At 38.7% G+C, this 24,960-nt stretch overlaps 1 protein-coding gene across 11 annotated transcripts in view; it reads right to left on the bottom strand.

The window, feature by feature from the left end:
* The window catches only part of chl1a (cell adhesion molecule L1-like a), an 87,876-nt gene that overhangs the window by 50,447 nt on the left and 12,469 nt on the right, over window positions 1-24,960 (bottom strand). For 10 of the 11 annotated variants that reach the window (XR_011981745.1, XR_011981746.1, XM_072696176.1 and 7 more), the window contains exons 1-4: window positions 8,158-8,268; window positions 1,622-1,770; window positions 984-1,092; window positions 595-785 (exon numbers count right to left, since the gene is read on the bottom strand). Coding sequence is in view for 9 of the 11 variants with exons in the window: in XM_072696176.1 (XP_072552277.1) it covers window positions 595-785; window positions 984-1,092; window positions 1,622-1,703 (382 nt within the window). In the remaining 2 variants the exon portion in view is untranslated. Of the gene's footprint in view, window positions 1-594; window positions 786-983; window positions 1,093-1,621; window positions 1,771-8,157; window positions 8,269-24,960 lie in introns of those variants that run through there. The other variant, XM_072696177.1, reaches the window with a different exon arrangement.

The raw sequence follows: 24,960 nt of genomic DNA, 5'->3' as shown, positions 1-24,960 counted from the left end.
TTACAGTGCAGGCTAGAAAAAGTAAGTGAAAAAGTGCTAACTGGCAAAAGGTGTTTCAAGTAAAGAGATTAGATTGGATTGGCTGTGACTGCATCCACAGGTGAAACATCCACAGTGCAGGCTAGAAAAGGTGAACACCTGAATTTAATAACCTTTGATCTTCACTTTGTTCTCCTGCACCGTGGATGTGTGTTTAATGTGCTCAATAAAACACATACACAGCACTGTTTGTGTTACATTAGTTAGACTGTGTTGTCAATAAATCTGAAAATGACCAGATTCCACTTTTTAATAACACAGGAATTTACTTCACTGTTCAAAAGACCAGATCCCTGAGGAATTTCTGGGGTTTTTTTTATCCTCATAAGGTGCTTTATGGAACCTTCAAGAAAATGTTTCTAGGAGAAAAAGGTTGCTTAAATCTTACTTACAGCATCTAAAGAGTTTCCTCTACAGTTCCAAAATGAAGAACCTCCAAAAGTGCCTTAAGGATCTTGTCTTAACAGTGTTCCTGATGGTTCACTTATTTTTTTCAACTGAACATGAGCTAATGAAGATTAAGTTGAAGAAGGGTATTCAAGAAATATGACTTACTAGGCACAATGAAATTAATTTCCTCTGATACTGCTGTTCCCAGTTTGTTGGAGGCATAGCATCTGTATTTGCCCTGATATTTCACAAGGTGTTTGTTTTTTGGTATCATAAAAGTTCCACTGCTCTCATATTTTATCAGCTTGGAGTCATTATATGGATTGAAATCTTGTCCATTCCTAGTCCAGTGAAACCTGTTTAAATGCATAAATATAAATATAAATATTTGCCAATGTCTAAAACATGTATTTGAAATGAAGAAGGAACACAGATTATCATTCATTATAACCAGTAAATGATACCTGTCATTATGAAAAGCACAAAATGAGCTTCAGATGCTAAAGAGTTTCACTCAAGGACTCATCACGGAGTGCAGAATTGGTTTTACTTACACTGGTTTAGGGTTGCCTTTGGCTTCACAGGTCAGAGTGAAACTATCATCAAATGGTAAGGCAATGAGAGATGTTGGAGGATGGACTGTGATTGTAGGCAACTGCTCCACTGCAGAAAATATGCATGACACAAATTATTTTTACTTAGAAAATCAACTGAACGTGCAGTGTAAAGAGGAGTGCCCACATTTTGCATACATTTCTACTGTATATTGATGTGACGGACACAAATGGTTCAGTTGTATCCTGATTTTAAGTGAGTACTATCGTTTGCCATGCAGTCCATTACGCAATATTATGATCCAATAAAACTGGCCAATATGACAATATTTGTTGTTATTTAGAGAAATTACATGATAATCACAACATGCTGAATATGGTCAGTACTTAATGAACCTATAAATGCCTGCTAGTTCTTTTTTGTCCATTTTAACTTTTCAAATGGCCAGCTGTCCTTTGTGTGACATTGTGTGAATATTTTGTAACAGATGAACCAATGGGAACCCTCCAAAGTTACTTCCAATATAAACACAAATCTGTAGCTACTACTTTCGAGATGTGATACAACAGCAAAGGAGAAATTCTCTTTTATTAAAGAGAGCTAGTCCTGTGAGAGATTTTACTGGCAGGTTACTTACACTGTGGAGGAATATGAACACCAAAGGCAGCAGATAAGAAGGCCAACAGGAGCCCAACAGCAAGGCCCCCGAGCCCCCTCATCCCATCAACCTGATGACGACCCTGGCTCCCACCAACTTCTTAGCCAACACACTTCACTGGAAGAGGTCTATGAAGAGATTTATGAATGCAGAACAGAGATTGCATTTTAGAAGTCTTTCTACATGTGCATGGGATTACACAAAAAAGCTGAGAAAACAGGGAGTTATCCTCTAGGGTTATAAAGAATCCAGGTAGGATTTGCTCTCACTACAATTTCAGGTACTTTTTGCCATCTGGATTTAGAGTAAACCAAGCCTACCATGGCCTTAAGCACTAGAAAGTAGGGATGTCCCGATTGGATCCAGTGACTTGTGGTCTGGGGGTCAATCCAGTCATTTGGGTATGGGTTTTCAAAGCCCGATACACTTTAGATCCTTGGTTTTGTTGTAGCAGAGACTCTCGCAATTCAGTTCAATCTACCTCAAATATTAAACTTCTATTCAACTACATTAAGTTCATTACTGGTTACAGTAACTGAACTATACATCCCTGAAATGAAGGCCGCACCTGTTTCAAACTATGCATATGTGAGTGACAAGGCACACTTTGTTGATGGGCGTGTTTTTTGTGTAGCTATGTAGAACCTAGCCTTACCTCAAAACATTGCAGACAAGGCAGTGAAGAGGTAAATGACATGCCACCTAATTAAGAAGTTAATTTAAATGAAGAAATTCCAAAAGTGCAATGACTGTACTGTTTTTTTAACAAGACCCAATGTAAGGCAGCCAATGAAAACCTTATGCAATGCAAATTTATGTAGATTTTTTTAAATGTACAGTAACAACAAAGCATGGCTTAATATTATAAAGAGAGATAAAGAGATAAAGCGAGGTGGAAAAGTGGCCAAGTTAATTAATTATGACTACATGTTATTCATAAGACACCATAAACACTATAAATTGGCCTTAGGGGGAAATAAAAAGGCAAGAAAATGCAGCATATGTGCTCTTTAAAACCTTTTCACCTCAGGCTAGAAAAAAGAAAAAAAATCTCTCATCCTTTCACTGATTCGTGACAGCATTCTCCTTTATTAACGGCCACAACTGAAGAATGTGTTCATAAAAACAACATGCAACTTCCTGTACTGCGTGATAGACGGAGTAGAGTGACATTTTTCATTTTAGTTCAGTTACTCTCTTAAATTTCTTAAATAAACACTCATCAGTTTCTTGGCTTCACAGGCTCTAATTTACCTACAGTGATCCAGCCAAAGTGAACATGTCAAAGGCCTGGTCCACACGCCAAAGGCTCATTCCACACATAATCTCCCAAACTCACGACACAAGGCTAAATTCTTCAGCTACCTGCCACTGCAAATTAACAACAACCAACTCTCACTAATGCTCAGGGTCCAATCAATAGCCAGAGGCAACATTTAATGCTTCTCATAGATCGCTTATCTTGGAAATGGATTCCAATTTGAATCCTTGAACTATGAAGCCAGTGAGTAAACGTTCATCTCACAGCTCAGTGTTGAGCAGAAGCTAAGAAGCACAGTGTTTTTCTTTTAAATAAAAAAAAGAATGCTAAAAATGCTATTTTTGATGAGGTGCCAAGGAGGTAGCTATAATTTATAGCTACATTTACATTTATAAAGATTTACAGTTAAGAAAACAATTCTCCTTGCATGAATCCAAAGGGTAGGCTTTAGAATGAACAGTTAGTAGAACTGAACCAAGCAGTACAATATAACTGCTTTATAAGTTCAACCTCCTTTATGTTTTACACTTTTCATACCGCTGCCTCCTACTCCTACAGACCAAACTTGAAAACCTGAAACACCCCAGTTTGAATTCACTGATTTTGAGAAGTCACAATAACCAATTTGTTCGCATTTATCCGCCTGTTTTGCCTAGAGCAGTTTAGCCCCACCCACTTAGGCTGAAGCTCTAAGGAATGTTTGAACCAAGACTGCTTTCTGAAGAACAAATGATATAGGTCAGCCAATCAGAACAGATGAGCTTTTAAGATCAGTAACAAAAGTGGAACGTTCAGTTCTAAGGTATATTTTGCTAGTCAGAGGAGTTTTTGGGCTGGAGTTCAGAGCCGCTTCTAGGTAGGTGCGTGAAGCCGATGCCCCTACCTCCGCCCAGCCCCCTGCGGGAGGTGAGAAAAAGCCAAAGAAGGGAGGAGACAGGGAGGTGGAGTGCGCAAAGTTATTCGACGAAATGAATATTAGGGTTTATATTGGGCTGAGTTGGAGTTGGGGATGAAGTTCCAGGCAATAATCTCCCAAAATTAAGTCATGTCAATAACTCCACATAGAGCTTTTATAAAAGGTGTAAAAATGAACATACTGTTTTTTGTAATAAGAAAAAGAAGAAAAAAACACAAATGTCATGAGGCAGCCTAAAAATAAAATATGAGAAAATTATAGAATATTAGCGCAAGAATATTATTTCTTCTTTCTATTACCTTGTTTCAAAGGTTTTCTTAAAACAGCAGCAGACTGTATTTTTAGGTGTTAATGTATTTTCAACTTTGAATAACTTTATAATAACTTTTTAATATTTTGTCAGGTTAAACTATATGGCTTGAAAGATTTCACGTTGGAATTAGGGTTTAAAGATCATTTGACCAGGAATAAACTTCAGAAATGCTTTGAAGATGTTTAACCTAACAGTAAATAAATAAATAACTAAAACCAGAAGTGCCTCAACCTAGGTGTGTATACAGGATGACTGGCTGCTGTATGTGACAGCAAATAATCGCATTGAGAACTGCTGACACGGTGAAATGGAAAAAGGCTTTACTTAGCCCGGTCTAAAGAGGAAACGCTGCAGTAGAGCGAGTGAAATAGGAACTAGAAGCTGAAGGTGTGAGGGTACTTTTGGCTACGCATGTTACGCATTTTGGTTAATTTTCTCAGATCTCACTGCAAAAGCTGCTGTGAGTTTACTGAACTGGAACTTGGCAAGCTATTAATGGAACCCATCAAATTCTCAAAGTTCTTTTCAGCAGTACTGCCTAAAATATACTCAGATCAGCCATAACTTTAACACCACCTGCCTAACATTAAGTAGGTGCGTCCCCCTTGTGCCGCCACAACACATGTAAGCATTTGAGGTATGGACTGCACAAGACTTCTGAAAGTGTCCTGGGGTATCTGACGCCAAGACGTTAGCAGCAGATCCTTTTCGTCCTGTAAGTTGTGAGGTGGGGCCTACTTGGATCACATCAGATTCAGAGTGCCCACGACTCTGTCGCCAGACACATTTGGTAGGTACTATCCACTGCATATTGGGAGCACCTAACAAAGCCTGCCCGATGTTTTGGAGATGCTCTGAAGGTTTGAGTTGTAGAAGCTTCTGCCAAAGTTAAGACTCAGGTGACCCACATGTGACTGGCTTATCTGTGTTGTGATGACAACACAGTATAAATGTTTGACCACACTGCTGGATGTACAGTACATTACTAAGCTTTCTTACAAAAAAATGCTGACTGGCATTTAATAGATGGTGTTGGTGATGGTAAAAACGAGAAATTATGGTGTTTCATTTCACAGCTACTGTTGAACGTTTACATGCACTCGTCAAGGACATGAGTGTTCTGTCAATATTGAACTTTCAGAAAGTGTGTCAACATGCAAAAATATAATATAATAATATTTTGGGGATTTCTGAAATCAACACAGGGTCAAAATCACACACTACAGCACAACCAATAAGATAAGATAAGATAAGATAATCCTTTATTAGTCCCACAGTGGGGAAATTCTCAGCGTCACAGCAGAAAAGGGATAGCAAGACACTCAGAAGGAAAAATGTAGATAAATTACCACTATATACACAAAGTCTGACAGCAGCAGGAAGGAAGGACCTGCGATACCGATAATATGTTGTTACATATCCTTTAGCAAGTTGTATATTGACCAGACGCTTTTGGTAGCCATCAACAAGTTTCTGACAGATTTCTGGTTGGATATTTGACCACTCACTCTTCTTGGCAGAACTGGTAGAGTTCATTTAGAAGCCTGACTTTTCAGCACTGTCCATATATTTTTAACAGGATGGAGGTCAGCACTGAGAAGGGCATTCCATCATTGTTTTGATGGAACATCCAATTTCGTCCAAGTCCAAGTTTGCTCTTGGGGTTGACTATCTCACCTTTACTCCTCCTAATATGTCTCTGGTCGTTGTGGCCAAACAACTCAATCTTTGTCTCATCTAACCAAAAAACTTTCCTCAAGAAGGCCTTTTTTGTCATTGTGTTCAGCTGCATTGTTTAGTCGAGCCTGAAGGTGTTGATTTTGGAGCAGGGGTTTCTTTCTTGGATGGCAGCCATGGTGATGTAAAATTCCTTTAACTGGTATGGTAATACTATCGTACAGTCATGCTGGTGTCCAGCAGCTTCCAATACATGACAGGCCTGTGTCTTGTCGGTTCTTGGGTTGTTTCTGACTCTCGAATTTCCTCCCAGCTGAGGATGGCAGTTTGGTCCTTTCTACAGACACTGCCAGAGTGGCTACACTTCTCAATAACTAAATACCTGAGTACAATAGTTTGAACTAATGATCTCAGAGCTCCTTGGACTTTCCCATTTTACTGTATGTTTGTTCAATTCAATAGTGCTGTCAAACTAAACCTTTTTATGTGGGCACAGTGAAGATATCAGCTGTAGTCAATTATGATCACTAACAGTTAAGAGATCTTAACTAACAGTAAGTTAACAGGCTAGGTAAATTAAAAGGCATAGCAGAACTTTCAGCAACACTAAATGAATAATCTAAGTGGGTGTATGTATATTTTTGACCCCATAAAATAAAACTTGTGCATCAAATTATTGTTTTTTTTTCTATTCAGGATTTGCATTGTAACTCATTCTGCCAGAGAAAAAGAACAGTTCAAAGATATATTAAAATATCAATATTGCCTTGACATTTATGTCCATAATACACGCATGTAAACCTCAGACCCATACATTCAGGTGCAACAAAAGTTTTCTTTTGAAGCAGTGCCAAAGAGGAAGCACCTGTAGTTCCCTTTAAAAAAACCTTACAAAAGATGGTTCTTGGAAAATCTTTGGGTAGCTTGCCTCAAAACAAGAGCCAGCGGCACCAACCAGTGTTAAGACCTCCTGGGCTTTTCTGCTTAACTTAAAGATAGATGGCAGCCTTGATTAAGACAAAGTTGGCCTGCTAAAATATCCCTCACATTATTGTGCCAGGTCTCCTCCTTATCTTCACATCAGTGTTTTTCAACCCTGGTCCTGGCAGGGTGCCTCCAGGACCAGAGATAAGAAACAATATGTTGTGGAGTAGGTGTCTTGCAGGCTAGATAAAGTAAGCCAATCTGAATTTGATAGTGACAGTTGCTTCAGCTGTGTTCATACAGTTTTTCTCTGTTATGGACCTTCTAAAAAAGGAACTAAACACCTGCAAAATGGTACAAATTTCACATTCTACTATGGTTACGTTTAGGACTAGGGTAAGGGTTAGGGCTGGGTTAAGGGTTAGGTTAAGTTTAGCTAACATTTAGGTTAGAATTAGGGTTAGATTGCACTGCAGATTCGGGCAATAACATTTCACTGGTTGCTTTGTAACATTTGTCTGATTTCAGTATGGCTGAGTTGCATCACTAAAACATGCGTATGCATGACAGTTAACCCATATTTAGTACATATTGTAGGAATTCTGAAATTGTCCTTTAGTCACATGTCCATCCTGTAGAGAAGCCTCAGCAACTAAATATAATCATATATGCTATTATGTAATGTATATATAATATTATATAACATAATATCAGAGTATTTACTGTGCTTATAATTTACCTTTATTATAACTACTAGTCTTTTGAGAAGACTCCCTCTTATTTTTTCTAGAGGGAGATTTATCCACACTTCCAAAGTTCAGTCTAAGAAGTTGGAGCATTTTCCGCTTCTTACCATCTAAATCATCTCAAACCCTTTTATAGAGAACACCAGCTCTGTGTCATTTTTCCTAGAACTGTTTCCTACAGTACATTCAAATCAAGAAAGAACCCTCTAGAAACCTGCATTTGTAAAATCATAGAGACATATGGAATTTGTCGTATTATCTTCAGATTAATTCTCTGAAGCTGTCATTTGAGAGGTTCATGTGCCAGGACATGTTTGGATCTTTAGTCCAAAAGCTGATCTTTAGATCAAAGTCCACTGTATTATTTATAATATTACATATAAGTACAAAACAGTTCTACACAATACTTTGACTTCTAACAGTAGCGCAACCATTGCTGGTTCTATAAAAAAGCTTTTTAAAAAAAAAGGTCATCTGAAGAAAGAAAAAGAGATTGAAGCACTCGAATGGTTCTGTGAGTTGTTATGGTTCTATATAGAATTCATCAAAGAACCTATTTTTAAGGTGTGATAACCCTCTACCCACATGCTGTAGACACAGACGCATTATATGTAACTGCACACCCACTGTTAAACTTTTCAATTCTCTCAATGAAACACAAGGAACTTCTTCACTTACTTGAAAAAGTCCAGTAGGTATCCACAACACATCCGCACAATACCACCCCAGTACAGAGGAGCACAGGAGGGGAGCGGCTACAATATTAAACAGATTCAGCCCGACTGTCCAAGCTCTCGGCATGCTCCACTAAGGCACACATTCTCCCTCTCACACACACACACACACCCATACGCACACATACACACCTCAAACACGCCCCACTACTCCAGCAAAGCACTAAAGGAGATTCACTGAGAAGACATATGTCAGCAAAGCCTCTCACCAGGCTAGGAGACGCACTAAGCCTTGGACAAAGATTCTAACAAAGCCTGATCCAGAGAGCTATTCACAAACCATTAAAGAATGGACCAGGAAGTGCTGGAATTCCTGGCCATCCAAAGTGCAGCATAAGACTGGCTTTGTTTAGAGGCAACGGCACCCATAGAAAAACTTTTCAACATTCAGATTCAACCACATATGCTAAAGATCCTACTCATTTTTACAGCTGCATATCGATTAGCAGATGGCTACAGTTCTGCAAATGTTGGAGCTGTACTGGTTTGATTAGTGATAGTACTATGCAGTGTCAACAACGGAAATCCTCTTAGCCCAATAAAGCCTATCAACTTAATCTGTAATGCTTCCTTAAAGGCTTGGCAGATGCGCACTTTTATTGTTTTTATTTTACATGCGAAAGAACTGCTTTTTTGAAAAGTGCAACCAACGTTTGATGGATTTCACCACACACCCAGGTTCTCAGGGTCAAGGGTATTTCTTATGAATTCTTATCAGTCATTTTCTTATGTTTTCAACCATTTTCCCTCACTGTTGGTGGCCAAACAAGCATGTGTGTTGCTCTTCTGAGACCATATGGCATGCGGAATTACAAGCATAACCTTCACAACAAACTGAAGGAACTCCTGACCCATAAAGATGCAACTGCTTTTTTACTGCAAAACATATATATATATATATATAGTCATGCCCAAAAGTATTCATACCCCTGTCAAAGTTTGACTTCAATTTACTTTTATTTAACCAGAAATTATATTTTTGCCTGGAAATGACACAGGCATCTCCCAGGAGATAACACGATGATGTACAAGAGGCATCATTGTGGGAAAAAATATTTCTCAGCTTTTATACACATTTGAACAAAAAGTGGCATGTCCAAAATTATTCATACCCTTCTCAATAATTAATAGAAAAGCCTTTATTGGCTATTACAGCAATCAAACGCTTCCTGTAATTGCTGACCAGCTTTTTGCATGTCTCCACTGGTATTTTTGCCCATTCATCTTTAGTGATGAGCTCCAACTCTTTGAGGTTCGAGGGTCTCCTTGCCATCACCCTGATCTTTAGCTCCCTCCACAGATTCTCAATTGGATTCAAGTCAGGACTCTGGCTGGGCCACTGCAAAACATTAATGTTTTTGTCTGCTAACCATTTCTTCACCACTTTGGCTGTGTGTTTTGGGTCGTTGTCGTGCTGAAATGTCCACCGGTTCCCAAGGCCAAGTTTCTCTGCAGACTGCCTGATGTTGTTGTTGAGAATCTTGATGTATTGCTCTTTTTTCATGGTGCCATTTACTGCGATCAAGTTCCCTGGTCCATTGGCTGAAAAACACCCCCAAAACATTAGGTTCCCACCACCATGTTTGACAGTGGGGATGGTGTTCTTAGGGTTGAAGGCTTCTCCTTTTTTACGCCAAATGGTGCACACATCATTGTGGCCAAACAATTCAATTTTTGTTTCATCTGACCATAAAACAGAACACCAGAAGTCTTCTTCTTTGTCCAGATGAGCATTTGCAAAGGTCAAGCGGGCTTTTGTGTGCCTTTTCTGGAGAAGTGGTGTCCTCCTTGGCCTGCGTCCGTGGAACCCAGCAGTGTGCAGTGTCTGTTGAACTGTCTGCCTTGAGATGTCGCCACCAGCAGAGTCCAGATTCACCAGGATGGCCTTGGTGGTGATCCTTGGATTTTTCTTCACCTCTCTCACTATTCTCCTGGCCAGCACAGGTGTCACTTTTGGCTTCCGACCACTTTTGGCTTCTGAGATTTTCCACAGTGCGGAACTTCTTGTATTTTTTAATAATACTTTGCACTGTAGCCACTGGAACTTGAAAACATTTTGATATGGCTTTATAGCCCTTTCCTGACTTGTGAGCGGCCACAATGCACAGCCGCAGGTCCTTAGTGAGCTCCTTTGTCTTAGCCATGACTGTCCACAAACCAACTGCAGAGAGCTGCTGTTTTTCTCCTGTTGAGTTGATTAAAACAGCTGTTCCCAATGAATCAGGGTAATTAGGATGCTTTAAAACAGCTTGGACTATTTGGAATGGTATAGAACTTTGGATTTTCCCATATACTGTGACAGTTTTCAAAGGGTATGAATAATTTTGGACATGCCACTTTTTGTTCAAATGTGTATAAAAGCTGAGAAATACTTTTTCCCACAATGATGCCTCTTGTACATCATCGTGTTATCTCCTGGGAGATGCCCGTGTCGTTTCAAGGCAAAAATATAACTTCTGGTTAAATAAAAGTAAATTTAAGTCAAACTTTGCCAGGGGTATGAATACTTTCGGGCATGACTGTATATATATATATATATATATATATATATATATATATATATATATATATATATATATATATGCAAAGACTTTCATCAGACTGTAAACAGAACTGTAGTTGCATATCAAATGTAATATTTCCAGAAATAATAGAGAGCACAAGAACTTGGGCCTATCCATAATGACAAACTGCTCCTTAGAATAACAAACAGGCTTGAGGAGAGTCCATTTCAAAAGAAGACTGAAAATGTAATTGTTCTCACTAATGGGAGGTGTCCTAACATGCCTGCCAATAAGGGCTTGGGATTAATGTGAGAATGTGGATCCACTACTCCAAAGTGAGAATAAATGTCAAAGAAGGTGCTATGAACCTAGGCTTTTTCATACAGCACTCGTAGTACTGCAGTTTCTCTAGGATTTGCTGACTAAGTTCCATAATCACTGCCAATACATCCTAGATTTATGGCACCTCAGAATTCAGTTGAGGTAAAGGAAAAGCTCTAGAATGTAAAAGGTTCTGGATAAAGTCCATTCCTAATGACAGTGAAACCCTGCAGTTTCTTAATTTGTCATCATTCTATATAGAGTCATTACCTTTCCTAAAAAACTAGGGACGATACTACTTTTTCATGTCTGATACCAATACTGATGCTGCAACATTGAGTATCTGCCAATGCAGTTAGTAATCCCATACATTATTCCCTCTCTTAACCCTTAGACCCCTAGGCCAAAAATCAAGTGCATGATTTTTTAATAGCTTGATTTAACTTTATTCGCCTAAAAATGACAAAGAATTTATAAGAGACATTCACGCATGCCTGTAATTTTCAAGAAATTCTAGGCTACTTAAATATGTCTATATGAACTTGAGATGCAAATATGAATGGAATTTAGATATTTGTATACATTGGACCATGTTATGTTTAAAATTACTTATGGTGGCACCTGTCAGGGAGTTGGATACATTGGGCAGCAAGCAAACAGTGAGTCCTTAAAGTTGATGTGTTGGAAGAATTTTGACAAGAGCCAAATTAACAGCTAGATGATTGGGTCTTAGCATCTCCAAAACAACAGGCAGGTCTTGTGGGGTGTTCATAGTATGCATTGTTCAGTGCCTGTGGTCCAAGGAAGGGCAACTGATGAACCAGAAAGGCCAATGACAGGATCATAATCGCCCAAGGCTCACTGATGCAACCCACAAAGGCCCCACCTCACAATTTACATGACTGAAAGTATCTGCTGCTAAAGTCTTGGTGCCAACAGACTACAGCCAGTAATTGTAAATGGTCTACAGATGGACTACAGTCAGTCATTGTAAACCTACTAACAAAGCTTATAAATATGCTCACTGCCTGCCTGCTTTATTGGAATCCTCTTCCTTGGAGATCCACTTTGCCAGTGCTCTGTCTAAGACTGTCACTCATCTGTCAATGCTTTGCTTGACGTGATGATTTGCATTAGTCATAAGCTACCCTAACTCTTCTAACGTTTCTGACCATAGAGATTCTTGGTTGGGAATTTTTAGGTGACAGACGATTCTGAACCTGGAAGTGATACTGATCTATGTGAAAACTCCAGGAATACACTCCTACCAGTGCAACATTCAGTAACACTGGTCTACCAAGGCATTTTTACTGCTAGGTTAAAAAAATGGCCCACCTCCCAAACTATAAAACAATATCTGACAGACAGTCGTGTTGTATACGAATGATGAATGGGATGAAGGACAGCTGATAAACTGCACGAAAGTTAGATGTTTCTAATTAAGCGGATGAGGAAAGTATATCATGCTGAGTCAAAGCAAGAAAAAACAAAGAACATCCAAAACCAGACACGCTTTCAGTTCGTGAAGCTCTTTGACTAACCTTTCAGTAAAAACAAACCCTGCTTGATGTTTCTTGGCTTTTGTAGATGCTATTTAAGGTTAAAAACTGTAGGTCTGTGTGAGTCATAAATTCAGGAAACAGCAGCAGAGTCTCAGGTTCACCAGTTCAACAAAAGCTACTAAATAAAAGGCTTCTGGCGTCTAACAGACTGTGTTTTACAAGAATCTATATATCGCTCGCTCGATTGACGCGCTTTTGACGTCAGACTTCTTTAGTCAGATTGAGATAAAGCTTTCAAAAGCCATAAGCAAACCTGAACAAAAATCCTAACAAGCTGGATATACCCGACATTAATGAGCACCCTTAAAACTAGAAAGGACTTACAGGCATACCACGCCATAATTACAAGTTAGGATGCACTACAGACAGCCTAGCTGTTTAAGCGGAGTCCTGAGTCACACAATGTAAATGTTACAGGCCTAATAACGTGCATGCCGCCTTTGAGACCAGTCTTGTGGCATGTTTTGTAGACTCTGTGTTTGTAGATGTCAATGTCATTATGAAATCATTGCTCATAGTTTCACGGATAGATAGTAGGTCGGCAGGGCTAGTTTATTATGTTTGTTAATCATGTGAACCACTGTAACTGTGGGATGATGGGATGCTGGAGGGCCTGTAGTGCACCCTTTTAACACGGAAAATCATTTTTGAACAAAAGTCTACAAATGAAACAAATGATATAACCGTTAAATATTTAATTTGAGATGATTTGAGAAATGTGGCTAGACAGGTTTTTGAAACTTTATACATGTGATTCTTATCTTAGCTGCTCCTACAAACAGCATAAAATAAATCTCTGAGTAGTCTGCAGTTTAACTTGACGCCATCTGCTTGCCAACAACGCTGCCACACCTTCCCTACCCAAAGTATGTTTCAGCAGTTACATCAAACGCAATACTTACATTTGCAATGATGATGTCAGAGAAAGCTGCTATATGCAAATGATCCCGCAAATAAAGCACAATTTGCATTGTGTGTCGTGAGTGTTGAACTAATGTTCAACAGTTATGGTCTAAATCAAGCTGGTCTATCTTTTACTTTGTTACATTAGCATGTTTCAAATACACTGAAAGACGTTATGTTGCCATATCATGCAGCCCAAAACACACAAATACACTCTCAAAGTTCATTGTACCCATCACACTACACAACTTGTTGTCTTGTAATCTGGAATCTCTTAGTCATTGTGGTTTACAAATTACACCACTGATCAGACAGACAACTGATCAAAATTTACAAGATCTTTCGCCAGGAAGAACCTGCGACAAGCCTGTCTGCTCTCCAAAACGGATGTCCGTAAAATACAAGGGATTCAAGTTGTTTGAGCTGATTTGCAGTGAAAACGCACTGAAGAAAACGAGATAAGAAAATGAATGAAAAATTGGATAAGCTGGTAATGAACAGCAAAAAAGTTTGGAAAGCCCTTTATTACATTACATGTACTATACTGTTAATTTTCTATGTGAAAATAACACATACACAGGACACACTTCTGCTCAAAACATGAAACACAAAATGTGGCATGGTTCTAACAGTCTTATTTATGGGCACATAACATAACACTTTATATGTTGCTTTTTAATTTTTTCCAATATGTTAAATCCAGCAAATCTAAACAGAATCTGTGCTCAGAAAATACCCGAATGTAAATCTCTTGGGTGTAGAGGATTTCTTACTTACTATCACACGAAAACCAACACAACATAGGGTGCTCAAACATTTACACAAGACAAAAATATGTGTAAGAGCCTGTGATGTACTATTTGATGTTAACTATTTAACAGCAACCTCAAAAACATCAAGAAGTCAAATAAGTACAGCATGAGAACGGATGTGTTAATGACTGTATAAACTACATTATAATAGAATCTGAATAACGGAAAATATGAAACATAATAATGCTAAGCAATACAGGTGCTGGCTCCTGTAATGTCTATTAGAATAATTAATAATGACATATACACTATATTTTATTGGGACACATTATACCTATAGGAGCTGTGTGTGCCTACAGCACTTGGCGACCCCGTTGTCACTTTGTGGGGGGAGTTACTGTGATTCCTAAATGCTTCCACTTTTTAAATAATATCGTTAATGGTGGAATATCTAGGAGGGAAGAAATTTCACAAGCTGACTTGTTGCAACAGTGGCATCGTATTACAGAACCACACTCACGTTCAGTGACCCCTTAAGAAAATGACCAATTAATTCACAATAAGGCTACATGCTGATTTTCTTTACATTTGTGGCAATGGGACTGAATGAAACACCAGAATTCAGTGATTAAGTGATCTGTCCCAATATTGCTGTCCATATAGTGCACCTTAAATCAGTAAAAAAAAAAACACATTCATCCTAGTTCCACAGCTGACACCCTCAAACAAATCTCAGTCAGAGAGTTGTGTTACAGCAAGTGAACACTGTCCTCACCAGTCCTAATCACACTACTCTCATGTAATAACTGCTGCTTCTAGAATATATAAAAAATGCCCATTAGAAGAATATCGCATCTAAAAACAAACATTCTTACCTTAAGTAGCTCCTGGGCTCACTGACTCAGTATAATTCACTCAGTCTTAGTCACATAAAGTCCTTCAGCAACTATGGACAAGCATGAACACAACTGTGAAAACGCCTGGAATCCAAACACAGCCACAATTTATCATGCTTTTGACAGCCTACTGACAGCCAGAACCTGTACTACCAGTGGTCAGGAGAGGCAACACAAGAGCTGCAAAAACATGTTAGGCAGAGGGACAGTGTGCGTTTCAGTAAAAGATCTTCAAAGGAGCTGCTGTGGATGCTACAAATTGTTGCAGTGTGTCAGATAATGCTGTGAATTTACGTGGAGAAAAACACCTCTAGCTAAACACCTTGACTGCTGCACCATGTGTGGAGTGATTGGGTTTGCAGCCACATCCTGACCATTCACAGATTCAACACTGAGCCCTGAGAATGTAGCATATACTTTCAGCTGTTTACAATAAACCAATCAAAGTAGACCAATTTAAATAGCTGAACACAACAAATAAAACAAGTGCTTTCTCCAAACTCCACAAAAATGCCACTTTTAATAACTACGGCAGTCTCAGAATTATTCAACCCCTTCATGACAAGCGTCTTTGGTACTTAGTTAAAACCCTTTTGCTATTATGACCTGCTGCAAGCGTGATGCATAGCTAGACACCAGCTTTTGGCAGTGTTCCTGAGGAGTCCTAGCCCATTCTTCATGGGAATGGCCTCTAAGTTCAATAATTTTCTGTATGAGGTTCAAGGCCAAGCTTCAGTTTTACCAAGCCGCCCCCATGCTTCACTGTAGACAGGGTGTTCCTTTCAGTGTATACTTCATTTGTACTCCTCCTCACATACCGCTGACCTATAGGCTCTAAAAGTTCCATCGCTCCACAGAACAGAATCCAAAACATCTGTGGGTTATTTATTTGGGTTTGAACAGATTGTGCTTTTGGAGGTGTACGGGCATGGAGACCTTCAGCACTTAGAATGTCCAAGTTTTGCTGCAGATCTTTTGCAGTTACTCGAAGAGTTTTCAACACCTGCTCCTCAGGACTCTGGTTGCAGCTAGTGATGGCTTCCTCTTTCTGCAACGTCCAGGTAGTGTAGCCAGTGTAGCCTTTAACTCTGAACTTGTGAACTCTGCTTCCAGCTGGATCTCTATGAACATTCAGGGTTATACTCTGTTTGTATCATTTTCCTTGTTTGTGCAAGGCAATGATCTCATCTCTGAACTTTTTGGGCAACTCTCTTGACTTGGCCATATTTCTAACATGCAATCAAATGGTAAATGAAATAATTCTCAGACTGCAGTAATTTCACTTTCAACTTTTAATTTTTTAATTTAATTGGTATTTTGTGTTGATTGTGGAAACCACTTGTTTTATTATTTTAGTTGAGTTATTTAAATTGTACTGTTTGATTGATTTATAACAAAAAGCTACATATTTGTGAATTTTGCCAATATACCTAATTTGCAATAGGGGTTGGACAATTTCCCGTGATAAATTATATCTTAACATATTTATGTAGGAATTATTTTTTAAACAATATTTAATAGCTTTAAATGAATCAGGTTTTCCACTGATTTACCAGACACATTTTAGTTACAGTTACAACTATCCTCACTAGTCTGTTAAAAGTAACCCTGCCTATTAAAACATTTGCACTCCCTTTGTTTTCAGCTATTGAGTTTGCAGTTATTCAGCAAAATGTTTTAGATTGTAGTCACTTCTCCCCTCCTGAGGTGTGGGCCCATTCTAACTATGGATTCCCCCTATTTAGTGATAATGGTAGTGATAATAGTGTTCGTCTATGTCTGGATGGAAGAGCAGTTCCATAAAGTTCCAAAAAAAAAAATGCTTAAGATAATTCAGCAATCCAAAAACTAGTGACAGTGTTACATGGTTCTTCAATATAAAACCATGACAACTACAGGAATATGTGGATGGATACATTGTTATTTTTCTGTTTAAGGTCGAAAGGTTAATGGTTATAAAATTGTGTTTACAAAGCACCAAAAATGCTTCCTCTATTGTTACAAGAAGTACTATATAGAACCCTTTTTGCTTGGAGTCTAGAAGCTGCCAAATTCTGACTCATCTTGTTTTAATCTATTGCTTAACGAGTCATAGATTAACTGTGGGAACTCCTTTCTCCAGAATAAAAGTATACGCTTTTTAGCTGGGAGGAGGTAAAGCAAAGGTTATCAATGCCCACAAGGCAGATACAAGAATAAACCCAAGCACTGTCAGCTTGTGGGTTTCCACAATGTATAATGTTAGTAAGAAATGGCAGTTATGGTGAACTGCAGTGGTCAAGATGGGATCTAGACAATTAAGAAACCTCTCAGTTAGACAGGCAAATCAAATGACTTGACTGGCAGGGACCTGCATGAACATTTAGCTGAGTCAAGAGGGTGGTGCACAGTTACACTGAGAAGTGTTGCTTGTACAAACATTATTTTCATTGGCAAGTCATGAGAAGGAACACTTAACCATGACAATAAAATGGCTGCAGTAGCACACTTAAGGTAGACACCAACCACTGCTCATTACCACAAACACACCATCCCTACCTCGAAGCATCATGCGGCAGGACTTGTTTAGATACAGGGCCAAGTGAGCACAGCAAAATATAGAGCAAATCCTGAAAGACAATCTGATTCAGTCTGCAATAGAATTACAACTTTGGAGAAGATTTATCTTCCAGCAAGACACTGACCTGAAGCTACACAGAAATGGTTTAAAGAAAACCAGGAGAAAATTCTCCAATAGAGATTTGAAAAGGGGCGTTCACACCTGATCCCTGTGCAACCTGACAGAGCTTGAACAGTTCTGCAAGGAGTAACTGGTGTAAAATTGCAGTGTCCAGATGTACAAGCCTGATTGAGACCTATCCACACAGACTCAGTGCTGTGCTTGAGGCCAAAGGTGCATTTACTAAATACTGACCTGAAGGGGGTGAATGCATCACATGGATGCAATTACTTATTTTACATTATATGGTTTTCGTATTGGTCATTACTTTGTAGAAGTCTATTTTCACCTCAACAATAAAAAGGTTTTTTTTGGGGGGGGGGGGAAATGACTGTATTGGAATCATTATATTGGCCTTGAATACTTTTTTATAGGCACTGTATGACCCCAATTACACCTGGTCACTATCATCACTATGAAGTGACTAGGGTCTGGATTGTATCCTAATCTTACCCTGATAAGATTTTAGCCACATACATTTACACTTGGTTGTCAAATGCATCTCCAGGTAGTCAAACTAAAATCAGATAGCAATTGGTAATTATTACTGGTGCTTTGGTTGTACTGGGAGGGATTTTGGATGTTATATGCGTTTTGGAGACCATGCATCTCAGACCAAGTGGTCTGAGTGATCAGATTTGTATCTGTTTTAAATGCATCTTGGGTGTGTTTACACTTGCATGTTTATGTGGCCTGGCCTTCTCCTAAAATAATCCTGTTACTCAAGATGCTTAAAGTGACCAGGTGTAAACAGGGTTTATGCTCGCTTGCTCAGAATGGTCACTTGTAGTAAATACAAAACAAAGAGCCTCACTTTTTTACCTCTGAATGTCATGATCTTTACATACTGAATACAATGACAAGCTAAGTTTAGTAGATATTTGGTGTTGATATTTCATGAACATCTCTACAGGCGCCAGGAAATAAAGTGCACAGCACATCAGCGAACAATGTTAAGTGTAGTCAAATTAAGCTCTCAACATGCAGTGACACAGTAATCCTGGCTGAGCCACCGTGTCATCCTCCTCTCCTGCATACCAGTGTAACAACCGCAAATGGACACAGTGGATAATGAGCTCCGCTTTTACATTCTTCACCTCTTCACCACAGTCAACGTGTTTGATTTCCTAAACGCCCTATTGGTGTCAATCATGCACAAATATCGCTGCATTTGGAGCAAACATGGCCCACTGTAGCCAGGGGTGCATTTGCTTGAGTAGCATATGCCAAATATTTTTGACACAGCATATTCCATGAGTTTTGCACAGTTCTTTGCAATCTCATATAAATATTCGTAGTCATTCCCTATCAGGTTGCAGCAGATGAGGGTGGAGAGAGGGGGGATGGGGAGAGAGTGAAATCAGGCCTCTGCTGCCTTTCTATGGATTGCAGCTGTACTTGGCACAGATAGAAAGAGCGAGCGACAGCATCTTGCACTCTGTCATTCAACAAACATCGCTGTATATCAGCAGTTTCAGACTGAGGGGGTCTTGCTTTAGCTCAGTCAGCCTGGGAGTCAGATAAGGAAATTGCCACTTGAACATGCCCTCCTTACTCCCATTCTGGAAGCTTCTGTAAAATCTCAACCACAGCTTGACATGTTTTCTCACAGAGGATTGGTAGACAAAAGATCAAATAAATGATTGTTTTTCTCTAGCATTCACTCACCTCCTAGCACAATACGCTAGCGACCAATCACCGTTTTGTTTTATGTGACAGGCCTCCCCTTTGTTTACGAAGAGGAGTGCTTTTAGAATTCAGATATCATTACACTAATCATAGTATTTTTACTACTTCCTGTAGGCCTACAGTGTTACAATGTTACAATCGTTATATCAAACATGAAAGAGTTTTGTGTCTAAATAAGCAAGCTCAGCCCATACTGCTGTAATTAAAGTAAGTAGAAGAGGACTGTGTACTGTATATTTTTAGTCACAAACATTGTGTGTTATCTCAAACAGGTTTCACGAACATTACAATGAGCTTTCCCAGTCCCCCAGATCTAAATCAGATAGGATCACTTGCCGGCAATACTCTACAGGAAAAATCTACAGGAACTGCATGATGCATTCATGTTCACATTGACCAGAAACTTAAGGGAATGGCGTGAATAAATTGAGGCTGATTTGATTTTATTTGAAATAAAGGGAGGCCCTACCCAGTATAAATATAGTGTCCCTAACAAAGTGCTCAGGGTATATTTTAGGTTGGGTCAAGGTGACACCCAGTGTCCGATACAAATAGACTGTACATCAAAGAGGAAAATACACAGTTAGTCATGCTACATTTAACAGAGCAGATACCAACCCACAAATTAAGCCAATGGTCTGTTTTCTATTCAGTAGTACAAGGCTGAAAAATACACATCCTCAGTGAGAAGCTCTGAATAGAGATTCCACCACATGCAAAGAGGCAGCATTTGAAGGCCGCACCTGGAGCCATTTCTTCTGAATTCAATAGGATCTGTACCAGAGAACAATGGCTATGAAGTCTACAGAGAACAGTACAATAAAGAAAATTATAGTACAAAGCACTGAGGAGAGCAGAATGTGCAGAATCTGAGTGTTGTGTAAGGCTTCAATCAGGTCCTGACTTGTTGACAGATTCATCTGTGACATTTTCCAAATATCGTTATCTCTTGAGCATGCTGTAACAAGGGCCCTCACGCAAACTGGAAGAAAACACACTAAAACACATGAAGTCAGTTTCACAGAGGGTTCATGAACTATGCATAGAGGTCTCACACAGGTGCTTATTGACTGAATGATAAGGAACCACTGTGTATTTTGTTTGCTTGTGCAAATAAGCTCCACAGTAGCAGGTCTCAGATCTGTTCACAGTACACTATTAGAAGGCACCTTGGCTGTTAAAGCATGTGATTAAAGATTGTGTACATATCCTATACTATCAAAATATGACATATCAAACAAATATAATCTTTGTTTATTAGATTAAGTAAGATTACACTATGTTTTGTAAAAACAACAACAAAATATTTTGTGCTACACAAATATATACCAATATGTTACCAGATATTACTGGCTTGTTTTTTTAAATCCATAATACCATACTTATACCAGAGTTCATATTATTGTAAGGTGACCTTACAGTAGGGTATAGTACTAGAACTAGAAAAAATCTGTGTGATATCAACAAAAAGTATAATTTAATTGACATTTTCAATATTGTTTGTACATTGTGACAATGTAAAATGTGATAAATGTGTTACATAATATTGTACTTAACATTTCATATTATAATTTTTATCAAAATCTGCTGCCGTTCCAGTTAGACTAGTGTGCACCCTTTATGCTCACCTACTTTGAATGTCTAAGTAAATATTTCATAATCAGTCTTTAAACATTCACTGATGGTTGTTATTTTAAAAGAATCTTATGTCAAATAAAATATTTTCGCAGCCTTGAGATGACAAAATCTAAGACACAATAAATCAATCCATTTAATAATAAGATATAAAAGTTACATAATTAGCTTACTACACACAGTGGGTACAGTGGGGTAAAACCACCAATTTCCCCATTAAATGAAATACAATTCAGTGAAAAGGTAGGAAACCCCAGTAACTATACAAATGATTTGATGTTTCATGAAACGAAAACACTTTTAAAAACACACAAACTCAGACACAATGAACTTAAAGGTTCATAGCCAATCCATCTAGTTAATACTATGTGACGCAAGTATTTTGAATGACTATGCTAACACATCTATTCTGATGGCTCTGGTGCCACATTTTAGTGGTTTGGCACTTGTTATTGGCCACTTAACATCAAATAAAATTTCACTGACATCTATTTATTTATTTTTTTAATGAACAACCACAATATTTAATTGCTACCACAACAAAGGTGCTACTGTGAGCTTATCTGGAAAAGAGGTGTGCTTAAAAGGTACAAAATGTATCCATTAAGCTCAGTCAGAAATTTCTGCTAAAGATGTATATCTTTAAAATTACAAAACTATTTAAATTAGCTAAATATTCCTGAATGAGATATTATCTATTTAATGCATTTTAACATCATTTTAACATTTCAACATGTCTCTAAAAAGTGTCAATACAGATTCTGGTGAACTTCACAGATATGGTTACACTACCTCATATAGACAGTGACGTCTTAACAGCCTGGGTTCACTTTATGAATAAAGGGTGCTAAAATAGTTAATGGCTTGGACATATAGTTTTCAGAAAAGCTTTAATTAGTATTAAACCTGTACATTCAGGGCATTTGGTAGACAGTTTTAGCTAGAGGGACTTATATTTAAATCATGCCATGGAGGTAGCTGGATGTAGCATTAGCAGTCTTGCCTAAGGACTCTTATTGCTATGGCTTGACCTTAGTGGTGTGGAAGGTAGCAGTGCTATCCACTACGCTATTCTGGTTATTTTCCTGCTTCGTTTGTATGTAGGTTTAGTGGGTGTGTCTGTGCACCAAAGTCACCAAACTGTGCTGGACACTTGCCCTCCAGGACCGAACTGATGACCTGCACTAGGCTACACTAACCACATACATTGTGTAGAGGTTCCTTAAACTTTTACGTTACTTGTCAACCATCAATGGTCTCTGATAGTATCACCCTAACGCCTAGGCATTTGAGAACCAAAACTCCTCTCTGAAATCACTCCACTAAATTCTTTGTTTTAAAAGTATAGCCCACTGGAGTGTGATATGATACTCATATACTCTAGTTTCCCGTCTCCTGACCTTCTACCAACCATGTCCATAATGCCTACCTATCTAGCCAACCATTTTCCAAGCTTTTCCAAGCTTTCCAACACCACACACCTACCAAGATTATCAGGTGTTCCACAAAAGTGGCCAACCTCCCCAAAGCCTACAAAAGCTTAAGAACCAGTCATCTGCAGTCTCTCAAGTGCCAGCTGGGTTTAGCAGCACATTCTCTATTGGTCAGAGGTACCAAATAATGTTAGGGGCTTGATGCCCACTGTTGGCGTCAACTCTGACTGAACTAATGGCCGCCTGTGAGGAAAATTACACTGTGCCGCGACATGGGAACCCCTTGAAAAAAGTGCTGTGGTCCAGCCACATTAGCATTTTGGAGATGCATGAATGACTGTGTTTGTTCTAGTCTGTGTGTCTCGCTGAAAGACACTATTAACAGCAGGTCTAGGGGATTGCAGAGTGTGGGGTCATGGTGCGAGACAAAGTGAGACAGAAAGAAAGACAGGGAGGTGTAGATAAATGAATGTTTTTTAACAAAACCAGAAATTAAACATTAGGTTAGGCCAAGCCTAGGTCTCTTATTCAACACAAAGCAGCTAGTTTGCTACAGAGCAGCTCATGACTCACTAATAACAGAGCAGTAGAACGACACTGCCTGGAGCAGCAGCATTTACTGAATGGCAATGAATGTTTACACCCAGCCTACGTGAAACAGGGGGGTAGCGAAACCATAAGACTTCAAAGACTGCTACTTTACTTTTGTCACTCTGAATGCTTGTGTGTGTGAGTGTACTTGTTATTGTACATGTTCTGACCAAGGTCATTTTTCTTATATCTGTAATGGTAAAAAAAAATTGTTGTTGAGGAGAAAATTAGGGTTGCATTTATAATTACGCTTAGATTTCTTTGTTTAAAAATCTACAATAAATATCGCAGCTGTTTCGAAAAATCTTTTTTTTCACATTTTGAAATAATTCAAATCTGGCAGTTGTTTGTTACATTGCGTCCAAATTACATGATTGATGAACCAATATAAATGCTCTAAAATCACTTATAAAAACCTTTTTACATTGACTTCCATTAAAAGTTAAGAAGTTTTTTTCTTCTCCTGTTAGGTTGCCATTTTGGAGATATGGGTATGGGTAACATATTCTGACACTGTAAAAAAACAAAAAAAAAACTAAAGAAGTGAATGTGTGTGTTTGTGTGTTTGCACACAGGTGTGCAGGTAGGGGGTGGGGGTGGTGCTTATGTTTGTGAGAGAGTAAGAGCAATTACTGCAGTACTTGAAAACCCCTCAGGGCTTTCAGGGAAAATCATCATAAATGCCAACACAAGCTATGCCGAAAACCTTTATTCACCTTTGCTACCTGTAATAACTTGTTGAGCAAAACTGGCATTTTAAAGCAACACAAATACAGTCACAGCTTTCCCCAAAAAAAACATTACGTGCAGAGAGCAAAGAGGAAATGACAGAGACTGTAAACACATCAACCTACAATTATTTTCAAACTTTCACATCCTTTAAAGCGTAATTGTAGACTTGACATGTCCATGCTCCGCCCGCCTGTCCATGCTTTCATTTTTGTTGAAAGAAGAAACAAGAAATAATGAAAAGATCATATTCATCCCTAAGAGAAATTGCAGAGCGGACATCTGAATTTCGTGGTGTTATGAAATAACTGAATGTTGGGAGGAGGGGCTTCAGGCGTGTTCCTTCTCCCAAAATTGAGATATTTCATAACACCACTAAATTACACTATTGTATCTGTTTGTATCTAATGTTCTATAAATTCCATCTCTACCTTGTTTGCGTGTCTATGACAAAGTCCTCGTAAGCTGCACCACCCTGTCTCCTCCCTTTCAACCCTGTCATCTATCATCTACCTGGCTCCACTTATCAGGAAAGGAAATACTGGCTTCCTACACATGTCAGAAGCCTGTTCACCCTCCCCCCCCTCTCCTACAGCTACAAACTATCCATACTATCTATGAATTATATGGTATCTATAATATGAATTTAATGGAAAAGCTTTTAAATATATGATTTTGGACTTATATAGGGGGATATGGAAGGCTTGGTTGTAATCACAGACACCAAGAGTGTGAGTACAAATGATGCTTGACTGAAGTCCCAGCGATCGAAAAACACACAATTAAAATAACCTAATAAATCAAGTTTAGGTACAAAAAGTCTTCAGGTTGAATCTGCAGAAATATCTCTTTGATTACTTTCACAATGTACATGTGAGGCTGTTACGAAAAGACTGGCCCAAACTGTTCAACTACATAAAAAGTCGTTGTCACATTTGCTATCTCCTAGAGGTGTTCTAACTACACCATACGCACAAACGTATTGCAACACCTGCTCATTCACTGTTTCTTCT

The sequence above is a fragment of the Salminus brasiliensis genome, chromosome 14 (assembly GCF_030463535.1).
Source record: "Salminus brasiliensis chromosome 14, fSalBra1.hap2, whole genome shotgun sequence".
In the NCBI taxonomy this organism is placed as follows: Eukaryota; Metazoa; Chordata; class Actinopteri; order Characiformes; family Bryconidae; genus Salminus; species Salminus brasiliensis.
Note: the sequence above shows the minus strand (reverse complement) of the source record. Positions and strands in the feature narration are given on the sequence as shown.